A 13,013-nucleotide genomic window follows, 5' to 3' on the forward strand; every position below is an offset into this window, starting at 1 on the left:
TCCTCATCCTCATCCTCCTCGTATACAGCCCCACCCTTTGGGAGGCTTATGATGGGCATCTCCAGGTCGGAGTTCAGGTTGATGGGCCAAGGGGGGAAGGGACTCCCGCACCCCAGCATGCAGTGCAGCTGCTCATAAAAGTGGCAGGTCTGGGGTGCTGCTCCTGAGTGGGAACTCTAGTCTCTGGCTTTTGTATAGGCCTGCCCGAGTTTTTTTTTTTAATTTTCATTCCTACCTGCTCCTGGGTGCGTATGTGGCTTTTCTGGCCCAGGCTTGCGACCATCCGGCCGTAAATGTTTGCATTCCTGATCCTGGTACAGAGATCTTTGATCTCACTGAGGTCTGGGGAGAAGAGGCAAACCTCCTTAGGGATAATCTAACACTACTCCTCCCAAGCAACATAACTTATGTCAAGTTAAGCGGAAGTATAGACAAACCCAAAGTCAGGACTCATGTAATTTGCATATTTATGTTATGATTTTTGTTCTTATAACAAAATAGACATTGGTTGCACACAATCTCCACATCAGCTACCCCGAGCCACTGCATATCTTGCGGTGTAATGTCTTTGGTTGTAATTCAACGTTTCTTTCCTTTCCTTTAGAAAGACCATCTTTTGTGAAGAGACCCAGTAATTTGGCTGTGACTGTGGAAGATAGTGCAGAGTTTAAATGTGAGGCTCGGGGCGACCCTGTACCTACAGTAAAATGGCGAAAAGATGATGGGGAATTACCAAAAACAAGGTGAATATGTTTAGTTACCTTTTAAATAAGATCAGGTTGATATCTAAGAGGGGATCTTGTACTTGTATGGCTGGCCTGGGTTATCTACAAGAACTTTGGTATTTCTCAGTACTATGATCCTCTGCTTACAAATAAAATTTCCTTCTGTTTAAAACTTAGAAACAGCTTGAATTAAAAACTCTACAACTTAGTACCAAAAAAACAAAAAAGCAAAAATATTTAGTTCAAACAGCAGTGTATGGTATGAATAAATTCTGTGCTTGAACTACCGCCTGTGATTATCAAAACTCCTGTAAAATGTCTAATCTTGTAAATATTTTCGAAAGTTTGTTTGTTGGTTTGTCCTGAAAGATCTCCGAAACTGTAAGAGCTAGAAACACCAAATTTTGAACGGATAGTACTGATTTCCTAACTTAAATAACTCGAAATTGGTTACTCCAGAGCCCCAATTGGGCCCCCAGAGCCCCAATTGGGCCACTAATTAGCTTTTAGTAGCGCCTGATCATAGGCATTTGCTAGACTCGTCTGTTAAGCATGTCACATAAACTGCAACTACAAGATCCTTTCCCTATGATAACAGAAAATGTAGTAGCTATGTTTATTTCTTAAAGTAATATATAAGAGAAAACTATTTCCAATAAAATATGCTATGTTAATATCATTGACGTAGTTCATTCATCACACCTTTTACTATATTTTCCCTGGGTGACACTGGGTATTTCTGCTAGTAGATAATATAATTAGGCTATGGCACCAACAAGTGGATAATGGAATTTCAATTGATGCAAAATGGAGCCTGCTAATATATAGTGCTGCTCTTAGCAGACTTGCTTTTTTTTTGTGACCAAGTCTGCAAATCACATCTCTTCTGTCATTGGTCTGAGAATGGGAAGTAAAATAATCTTTCTGTAAAAAGAAAATACATTATGAAGATTTTTTTTTCATTTTGTTTGAATTACTAATAATCGGTTTAAAAGTTAGCAGTGTTCTATTTTTCAGCATTTTCAACATTTGGCTTCTTTCACTTTCTGTATCCAAATCCTGTTTCCTGTTAATCCTATTTATAATTTGAACTGAAAAGCCACTGTATATAGCATAAAATAGCTGCTTTCTAGGAAAAGAAACACATTGGCTATATTATACATATATGAGTAGAAGTGATGGAGGGAGTATTATAAGGCTATTGTTTCTTTATAAATGATTGAATCCATTTGTGTTGTTAGCTTGACTTTAGATGGCATTGCGAGAACAATGCTTTTTTAACCTTTTAAACTGTTATATTTTCTTGTAGCTCCTGATTTTTACATCTTTCCACATGCAAATGAAGAAGAATATAAGGATGACATTTTTTGTTTCAGAAATATCATTACTAAATGCACTGTAAATTAAAAAAAGCTTTTTTAGGGCAAAGTATAATGTCACTTATACTCAATTCAGCAGTCAAATACATTTACTTTACTAGAGATGGTCTTGTTTTTCCAATTGTGAAATCGGAAGTAGGCTCTCAAATATGTTGTTTTGAAATATGTTTCCATGGTATGAATGCAATATGCATGTTTCATGTGTTGCTTAAATATAAAGGCAAAACCTTCTTGTGCTTGTGCATCATATGTTGAGAAAACTATAAGTTTTATTTATGATGTATATAGTCATGCTTATTTGCTGTTATATATATTTAAGATATGAAATCCGTGATGATCACACCTTGAAAATCCGGAAAGTTATGGCAGGAGATATGGGGTCTTACACTTGTGTTGCTGAAAATATGGTTGGAAAAGCTGAAGCATCAGCAACTCTAACAGTTCAAGGTAAGACAGTTTCTTTATATAATAATACTTAATATCAGAAAAAGGAAAACATGGATTTTCTATACAATAACTTTATTAGAGACATAAGAGACATTTAATGTGATAGGCCATGTTATCAAAAAATACAGAAAGATCATTTTGGTTTGATTATTTGAGCCCTGTTAAGCAATTGAGGCATTTCAGTTATTTTTTTCAGAAGCATGAAAAGAATTATGTTCAATGCTGGGAAGAGAAGGGAATGCATTTTGAAATCTGATGTCATTAGAAGCATGTTATTTCTAATCTTTGTTTCTAAAAGAGAAGTGGGCAATAATTTTTGAGCGGGGGCCATGGACAGAAAGGGACGGAGCCTTTAAATTGCAGGAGTTGAAAGGGCTCACACCTCCCCTGCGGCTCCCAGGCATCACGTTAGCCAGGAGCTTGACCTGCAAGCCCTTTCAATTCCTGCTATTTAAAGGGCTCACTGTTCACAGCCTCACTGTTAGTCCACGAGCCCTTTCAACTGTTTCAATTTAAAGGGCTCGTGTCTTCCCTGGAGCTGTTGCCTGCCATCCACGGGGAAGGCGCAAGCCCTTTAAAGAGAAGCAGTTGAAAGGCCTCATGTGGCTCTGGCTCCTAGTCAATGCGCTGGAGTGGGGCCTGGAACAGCCACACAGGCCGGATCAAAGCCCCCGGATCAGCAATCTACTGAGTGGCTTTTGCCCACACTGATCTGAAAGCTTAGGAGACAGGACAACTTCTTCCACCTGGCTGTGACTGTTCTCAACTCAGATTGTTTTAACTGGATAAAATATTATGATTTCAAGTATCTGTTGGATTTTTTATTTAAATTAGTAAAGGTGACATTTTTTAAAATTCCCAAATGGTAAGCTATTTCATCATTTTATGTAGCATCTTTATTACTGAAAGTTTGCAACCATGGTAGCCTATTTTGTATGATCCTCTGCTAATCTCTTGTGGTGATTTTATTAACTGTAGAAAAAGTATATACTTGAGAAAGCTCAGTGGTTTGAGCGTTGGCCTGCTAAACCCAGGGTTGAGAATTCAATCCTTGCAGAGGTCATTTAGAGATTTGGGGCAAAAATTTGAGAGGGATGGTACTTGGTCCTGCTGTGAAAGCAGGGGACTGGACTCGTGATCTTCAAGGTCCCTTCCAGTTCTAGGAGATAGGCAATCTCCATTAATTTTAATTTATTTTACTTGGTTGTTAGGTGTTACAAAACAACTGAGAAGAACAAATAAAAACACAAAGAAAAAATGGTATCTTTGGCACAGTTCAGGTACTATATTGTGAATGGGGAAGGGAAAGCATGCATTCACACAGAGAAGTTTAATCAATCAACCAAAACAAAGAAAAATGCCCTGATTGCAACTAAAAATACATTTTTCTTTTGTTTACTCACAATCCCTTCATGGTCCAGTCCCCTCACATGCCTTTGAGGCATGGTAGTCCTGCCTGGGTGTAAATCATTTTCTTTCTCCCAACTCCTGTCTTAAAACTCACATAAAGAGAAACAGCAGCCAGTATATATTTACAATTTAAATTTCAGGACTGTTTCCCATTGGTTCTTCTGGCTCCCTGCCAACAACACCCTTAGCTACCTGAATTTAACCCTGTAGTCACCGAGTGCTGGCCAGCACTCCTCCTATCCATCACAGTATCTTAGATACATGCAATGCTAGGTAGCTTTTACAATCTACAATGTTTTTCTTTTTAAGGGTTTGGATACACAGGTTGTAAAGTCTGACAAATCTCAAACATTTTTTCATTACATCTGACAGGGCTTACAAGCCTTCATTCCCATATGCTTTTTAATAGTTCAGCGGCTAGTCAATCACAACCTAGAGCTTTTCCAACCAGTTGTTTTTTATTGCTGCAGTGAATTTTTCCATCCCTTATTGTCAGGCTTAATTGATTGATCTCTATTTGAAGTTTTTGAGTGTATCATCACCGTATAAATATATAATTTTGCCATCTATCTTGTCTTTAGAGTCTGTCAGATAGTGTCAATTTTTTCCCCTGCAGGGTCATATTGATCTCTTTTCTCGTCTAGCAAAGGTTATTTTCTTTTAATTCATCTCACTTTGTTTGTTTTCTTTATCCTGTTGTTCATTATCTATCATTTTTCATTCAGTCATTCAGACTTTGCTAATCTGCATTTATTCTGTATCATTTGGTTTTGTCTTTGGTATTCCTCTTTTTCTGTTACTGAGCTCTGGGTTTTTTTCTTTCCTTCTTTTGTCTAGCTGAACAATGATTTCATTTGTTACCCATGGATTTTTCTTAGCTACAAACTTCTTCCCTACATGTTCATCTCCAGCTTCTTTAATCGCATATTTCTAATGTTCTCCAGCTTCTTGGAAGTCACTTTTTCTTAGTAGTGACTATATATTGCACGATTTGTCAGAGATTCAGGGTTCCATCCTAGATAGCTTTTGACTGTCTGTAATTCTTTTTTTCAGTTTGGTATCCAGACTTCTCAATAGAATCTATACTTGGCATAATTTTTACTCTTGTAACACAGTTCTGTATGCCTACAGTTGATAGTCATAAAATCAGTTTGTTTATATACATCTCTCCTGATAATTCCCATGCATAGTGAGATTAGTTATATTGAACGATGTTTTATAACTAATACGTACATTTAATACACTAAACCCGATTGATATAATTCCTGTGGTTTTTTTCATATTAGTAATCTTTTAAAGCATACTGCATCACTGCTATTCCTTTGAATGGTAAAAATCAAGAAGAAATGAAAGAATTGATATGTGTAAAATGTTTTCATTGCCTTTGTATACACAGTCCAGATGTTCACCATTAAAATAATCCCTCTCTTCCTTTCTCAGCTAGCAGACGGTCACAATTATGTCATGTTGATGCCTTTTTCCCAAGCTAGTAGATATGATGTTCTTTTGACTTTTTCTATATTCAGCAGGAAGGAGTTCTGGGGAAATATAGGCTTAAAATATTTTATTGAGTAACAACTCTTATTTTGTCACATTTACTGTAGCAGTGAAATTATGCTCATAAAGTGCTTAGATTGTTCCTATGTCTGAGTCTAGAAATCCTCAGTGTTACCACCTTTTCTCAACACTCTCATCTGCGGCTCTAAAGAAGTAAAAGGTATCTGGAAGTGGATACTTCTGTTGTGAAGTTCTCATACAAATTCCCCAGGGGCTCGTCTACACTGGCCCCTTTTCCGGAAGGGGCATGTAAATTTCAGCAGTCGTCGTAGGGAAATCCGCGGGGGATTTAAATATCCCCCGCGGTATTTAAATAAAAATGTCCGCCGCTTTTTTCCGGCTTTTAAAAAAGCCGGAAAAGAGCGTCTAGACTGGCCCCGATCCTCCGGAAAAAGTGCCCTTTTCCGGAGGCTCTTATTCTTACTTCAAAGTAAGAAGTAAGAATAAGAGCCTCCGGAAAAGCACTTTTTCCGGAGGATTGGGGCAAGTCTAGACGCTCTTTTCCGGCTTTTTTAAAAGCCGGAAAAAAGCGGCGGACATTTTTATTTAAATGCCGCGGGGGATATTTAAATCCCCCGCGGATTTCCCTACGACGACTGCTGAAATTTACATGCCCCTTCCGGAAAAGGGGCCAGTGTAGACGTAGCCCAGGTGTTTTTAGGTGTTTTTCACACAATCAATAGCTCCTATGTTATTTTCTTTAAGGACTCACAAATTAAAAACAATTTGAATTATTTTCAAGATACTTTATTAGGTTATATCCCAAGACCAACTCTTAGTCTTGAAACCAAGATGCTGCTATTAAAACAGCTAGTTTTGTGCGTGATTCTGCTGCTACACTTTTGGAAATAATCTGTGACCACACTTCTGTAAACACTTACGCAAGTGAATAAATGTAAACACGTTGAGTAATCCTATTTTTTCAGTGGACTTAATAATATGTAGAAATACTTAATTACGTAAATGTTTACAAGATCAAAGGAGGATGGGTGAAGGCCTGTTTCCCCAGAATACCATAATGCTTGTTTGGAATAGCCCTATTACCTAAGCCCAGATATTGTAACATACTTAAGCTATGATAGGCCCATCTCTAGTCTGAAAAGCCCTTAAAAAACATGCTTCAGTCATGTTTACTTAACAGGACTTAAGCACATGATTTGGCTGAATAACGTGCAATTTTTTAAATCCCTTTGTATGCTGTACGTAGCAGCAATAGGTTTTTAATAGCTTTATTTTTTCCTCATGGGAAAAGATGGTGCAACTTTGGAGGGCTTGGATTTATTATCTTCATTATATTTATGGGTGAATATTTCTTCATCTTCCAATATAGAAAGATCAGATTTTGTATACTTATTAAGGTGTTTGGGGTTTTTTTAATTTTCAGAATGGGCACCCAGAGTATAAGACACATGGTTGGAGAGTGCTCTAATGGAAGTTCTATCCATGGAGTATGGATATAGAGCAATTATGTTGCTTCCTATTGCAGTTTCAATATTTAAACATTTGCCTTCATTCTGAATTTTAATCTTGAGAAAATAACATTATATGTTTAACCCTACACAGTGAAACTTAGTATTTGAAGTTTCATTTGGAAAGAGTTGATTGGGATCAGTTTATTTATTTGAATAAATTGGGCTTGTCTTTTCTAGTATAGAAGAAAGTACAGCAATAATTAAATGAAACTTTTTTTTTTACTTCAGAATCTATTTTGTACAGAAAGCATTGGTCAATGGTGTAGATTAGATCCTTTGGGCATTTTTATATCACAAAATTGAACAAGATATAGACCTACACACATCAGGAGAACTCTCATTACTGTACTTACATGGCAGTTGTGCTTTTTCATAAGGATTTGTGTTATACATTAGATACTTATGGCGCAGGATCCAGTAACAGTTTGGCTCAGAGAAGCAGGAAGCACGGAGTGGAGGACAATGAGCATGTGTGATAGTACTAGCAGCAGGGTTGAGGGGAAAAAAAGGAGAGAAACTTGTTTAAAAAAAATCGCTGCACTTTTAAATTATCTCGCTCCACCAGCACTCGCAGATGCCGCCGGCCATCTTTTTGAGGAAAAAAAAGGCCACGGTGCTTTTAAATTACCATGCTCCTTGCTCCCCCTGTTCTCACAGATGTTTCCGGCCTTCTGTCCAAGGAAAACAGAAAATACTGGACATTTTACATGTCCAGTATTCTCTGGTTTGTTTTTTTTATAGGACATACGGCCAAAATACCAAAATGTCTGTGTGAAAATTGGACATCTGGCAACGCTAGCTAGACTAGCAGCTGAAAGTAGGTATTTCTCAGCTGAGTAAGAGGATAGTAATGGCCCTAAAAACCCCTCTGCACCAGGATTTCTACACTCTGGGAACATTGCCTACACGTTTATAGGAGGTATATTAAGTAGTGCCCCCCATAATACTTCCAGACATTCTGTAAATTCCAAATTTGGGGAATTATTGATATTTTCTTTCCCCCTGTAATTTTACAGATTAAAATAATTTTATTGCAGCCACAATCCTATTAGTAGATGATTTGGAATTTTGTATTAACCAGGAAATTGAGTCCCATTCATATAGTCTTCTACTGTGTATAATTGAAAAGGCTTCCATCCTTGAACAGTTTGCCAAGCAATCTCAATTTATCTTTAGAAAGCCAAAGCATTAAGAAAGTCTAATCTATTGTTGTTTGTTTCTGGTCTGATAAGAATGAAGAGGTGTCTTACTTCACTGTTTCTCATGGGGTTACGCTTTTCCAGTACACAAATAGGAGCAGGGGTGGATATAGGGCAGGGCGAAGGGGGCGGCCACCCTGGGCCCCGCGCTTCAGTAAGCCCTGGTCATGTGCCGTGGCGCCACTGCGCATGCGCCGTGGCAAAGGGGGGAGGGCGCGGAATTATGCTGTCCGGGGCCCCGCAAAACGGTCATCTGCCCCTGAATAGGAGTCAGGCAGAGGTTTCATAGTACATGTGGCTATTCAGTACTGACTGACTACTGCTTGGTCCTAAACTGGATGCCTAATTCACTCAGCCCATGATGCAGTCTGTTGGAGAGAGTTTGTCTGTCTGTCTGTTCAAGAACTCCTAAACAGTAAGAGTTAAGATTGTCAAATTCAGAGCACAGCTTCCTTTTACCGTAACTGAAAGCAAGGCAAGAGTTTCTTTGTGTCAGTAAAATGGGATGTGCCTGGAATGGGATTGTTTCTCAGAAAACCAAACAGAAAAGAGAAAGAATCACCAGGCAGGTAAAAAGAGCTGGAAGGAGATACCCTCCCCATGGAACTGCCCCAGCCATGACCATCTCACCCCCAGGGCACAGTTTAGGGAAGGTGAGAGGGCTTGGAGTGAAGAAGAAAGTGCACAGTTTGCTGCATTTCTCACTCTGACTGAGGAACGTAGGGGAGCAGATGAACCTGGACTTGGCCCACCCAGAAGACATGCACCTCTCCTCTGGCTGTGCTTTCTGGAGCTGCAGTGGGCATGGTGAGACGCCAAGCTGCTGTAGTGAGAGAAAGCTGGAGTAGTCTTTTCTCGCTGTGGCAGCCTACATGCTGAATGCCTCATTCTCTGTCCCACACCAGAGCAATGATTTAAATGAAGCCCACTGGGGCTCTTGTACATTTCAAGAAGGCCCACTGACTCCAGGCTGCACAAGGCAGGCCATCTTTGAAATGTACAATAGTCTCCAGGGTGGGCTCTTGTGCATTTCAAAGCAGAAGTGCCCTCATGGAGCCTGGGGCCAGCGGGGGACTCAGAGTCCCCCGCTGACCAGGACTTCATGCAGCACAGCTGCTTTGAAATGCCATGCAGAGCACAGGGTCAGCTGGGAACTCCTCAGCTGACCCCGGACTCCGCACGACATTTCCCAGGAACCCGGGGTCGGCGTTTCAAAGGGGCAGCACCATATAGCTGAACCAGGGATCAGTTGTGTGGCGCTGCCACTTTGAAGTACACTCTCTTCTCCCTCTTTGCTGCCTCTATCTGATAGAGGCAGCAAGGGTGGGGAATTGACTAGTCGACTGGACTATCCGATAAGCTTTTGCTTTTTGAATAGTTGACTAGTCCTTAATATCGTTAATCAGAAATATCCTTTCTGACTGTTTTGAGGGAATTACTACCATGTTCATTATTTATGCATGAATACACACAATCTCATTGAAACCTCTAGTTGCAAGTTCTATAATGCAGCAATCATATATAAAAAGAGACAAAAAGTACTAACTATTTATAACTAATAATCACTACTCTGAAGTGAGATAACTTAGCTATTAATATAGATAGCAGAAAGTCTTAAGCTATTAATGTTACAAAAATCATGTTTAAACATGTTAGATAAATTTGGAACCCACTATAGAGATGAGGAGTACCCAAACAAATCCCAGAATCTGAACATCTTTGGATTTTTGAAGATGAGTTGGGTTGCTGATTTGGATCAGACTTCCTGATTTGAGTCTCCTTCTAATTCAAATGTATTGTTACATTCCATTTTACTGACACTTTTGAAAGCAGACCTAGAACTCATAGGTCATATCCTGCCTATGATTCCCATTTAAAACATAGGCAAAATTATAAGCCGCAAATGAGTGTCCTGTCAAAAGTAGTGATTCTTTATTAACAAATTTATAAAAAGACAAATGAGGGAAAGCACAACTTGTGCTTTTATAGTGTAAGGAACAGCCATTTTGTGCTTAATGACTGCCATAACTGTGACAGCACTTGAGATTTCTATCAGTGATCTGCTGCATACATTATTTCAAGTGAACTGTTATAAATCTTGAGAGAGATAAGAGGGGTAAGGTAATATTTTTATTGAACCAATTTCTGTTGGTGAAAAAGACAAGGTTTTGTGCTTACACAAAGGTCTTCAAAACCATTTAACACAGCTTAATAAATTCATACGTTTTAAAAAATAGGGTGTTAAATTAATTAAGAAATTGTTAAATGTGATATTCTCAAACTTTTCCATTTTAATAGATTATCTCATGATTTATATTCCCTACCATTCATGATCTTTGGGACTAATTTCCCTGCCAGCAGTTTCTGCACAATATCTCATAAGAGTTACAGTAATTGCTTACAGGGAAAGAAACGATAGAAAAGTTTTTCTTAATGGTAAGTCCCTGAATTCAAGATAGTTACTGGAAACAAGGAGGAGAACCAGCTGCCTCTTAGAAAATCATTTCAAGTGCTGTGGACCAACAGTAGAGTTGCCAGATGGTTTCAACAAAAATACCGAATACACTTGACATTACATCACAATCTACATTACATCTTATTTAGAAAATTTATATTTTCTCATTTATATTTTTTCAATTTATTTCCCGAACAGAGAACTCAAAAACTGGACTGTCCAGTTAAAAACTGGACTCCTGGAAATCCTAACCAACAGTAGTCTAAAGACCACACTCTTCAGAAGTGTGACATCAAAAACACCTTAAAGCCAAGGGTTTTTGACAACTTGTAAGTCATATCCTGCCTATAATTCCCAATCAAAACACAAGCAAAATAGTAAGCCACAAGTGAATATCCTGTAAAATGTGGTGATTCTTTATTAACAAATTCTTATTCTGTTTTGCTAAGGAGCATGTTTACTGTACCATTTTTTGTGACTGGTATGTTTGGGCATTAAAATTATTTCATTATGCATTGAATAATAGCTGTAGCAGCTAGAGGAACGAATTAAGAAGTAAACACAGTACTCTTAGAAACCTTCATAATGCAAGCAACAGCATGTAACTAAGCACTATGTCATGATCCTGTACTGCAAGAAAAAACATGTTGCTGCAAGTCTAAATGATATACACTGTGAATGTAAACGCTGATTTCTGCAGGAGCAAAATACTTACTTCTATTGGTATCCTCTTGTATTTGCTGTGAATGGCTGCAGAGGTACTCCCAAGACTGTAGTCCAAACATTTTCCTTCTTATGAAACATGCCCCATCAGTCATGCACACGCTGTATGATATACAAGAGTCATTTGCCACTACTTGATATTACTGAGGCTTACATCATACATACTTCTATTTGTCTTTCTCTGACTGGGTACCCCTGCTTCTTAATGCAAATCTGATCCTTCTTGTATTGGCTTTTTTTTAAATCTAACTGCCAGCTCACTCTGATGGCACTACGAAGGTTCTGCAGGAGGTTGGAAGTCCAGTCTTTTGTCACTATGCAAATCAGTCAGTTCCACAGAGTTCCCTCCATTAATTCTCCTTTCTGTGAAGTATTTTATGGCCTTGTTTCTTCCCCTCCCTCCAGCCTACTAGTAGTTTTGGTACTCCCTTTGGCAGGTGTTAAGAGAAAATATTGAATATTGTTGCTCAGTATTAACAGGCAGCACTTCCATTCTCTAAAATGCAGCTAAATATATCCAGCTCTGAACAGACTAAGCTCTGAACAGACTCAGTTAATATATCCTGAAAACAGTGGAGTAGTAACTAAATCAAAGGATTTTCTCTTCCCAAAGATGTGGTTCCTTCCCTGTGCAGATCTTTTTCTGGCATGACTAACAGGAAAATGGCCAAGTTTGTTACTGACCATGGCATAACCAGGTTGGTTGATTCCAGATTTTTACATCTCTTTTTACTATCTATAATTAGAAGTTCCTGACAGTTTATGGTTTGTTATATGGGTTTAAAAGATTAACCAACAAGAAAAGCAATTGAAGTAGGTCTGCTCTATGGGAACTCCATTTTTTTTAACTTGTTAGCAATGCTTTTTTAATTTTTTTTATTCGGGTCTCTTTAAAACTGTATCTCCTTCACTTGTCAGTATTCTTTAGCAGGTATCACAAATAACATTTTTAAGATTCAAAAGTTACTTCATTGTAGTGATTTACCGTCCTTCCTTTTTACTGAGTGTTTGCAGCCATTGATCATGGAGTCTTCTCCACTGTTCACAAAAGGCTTTAATGTATTGTCAGCATAAGGTTTTCATTTGTTAATCTGCAATTGTGCTGTTTAGTTTTAGCGTTAGCAATGCAGCCCTAACGGATTTTGTTTTGAGAGACAGAAAACATTTTCCATGGGTTTTAAATCATCTTTCTTGGGAAGAGAAATGTGGTACCCTAACCAGGTGACTAAGGAAAATTATCTATTTTTAAAAAATTAAGAAAAACATGTTAGAAGGTTCATAGGAGTTATTCCAACTGTACCAGGCTGCCATCATGTCTTTTATGCTCTTATTCAAGCAGCTTTTTTACAGTCTGAAGGACATTTTTAAGACACTGATATTTTCTTAGGTTGTAATGGTATCAAAATAGCTAGGTCCATTCCGAACACAGTGCAAGACATAGTTCCTGCTCTAAGTGCAAAGCTTAAAAAATATTTCATTTATTGCATTGTTTCAGTTTTGAAATGGATGGACTTACACTATAGGTCCAGCAAGGCCACAGATGCAACACAGGGGCTGGGGAGCCCCGAGCATTAGCGGAGCCAGGTGACTGGGGAGTCTCAGCTCCAGCTGGGGAACCCTTGGCTGCTGCGGAGCTGCCTGTGGCC

The 13,013-nt window shown here is 38.6% G+C and overlaps 1 protein-coding gene across 3 annotated transcripts in view; it reads left to right on the forward strand.

Moving 5' to 3' along the window:
- ROBO1 (roundabout guidance receptor 1) overlaps positions 1-13,013 on the forward strand; it is a 1,035,646-nt gene that overhangs the window by 915,623 nt on the left and 107,010 nt on the right. For all 3 annotated transcript variants that reach the window (XM_006136943.4, XM_075909735.1, XM_075909745.1), the window contains exons 7-8: positions 605-743; positions 2,424-2,551. In XM_006136943.4, the coding sequence (XP_006137005.1) occupies positions 605-743; positions 2,424-2,551 (267 nt within the window). The remainder of the gene's footprint in view (positions 1-604; positions 744-2,423; positions 2,552-13,013) is intronic.

This window comes from Pelodiscus sinensis, chromosome 1, assembly GCF_049634645.1.
Source record: "Pelodiscus sinensis isolate JC-2024 chromosome 1, ASM4963464v1, whole genome shotgun sequence".
Lineage (NCBI taxonomy): Eukaryota > Metazoa > Chordata > Testudines > Trionychidae > Pelodiscus > Pelodiscus sinensis.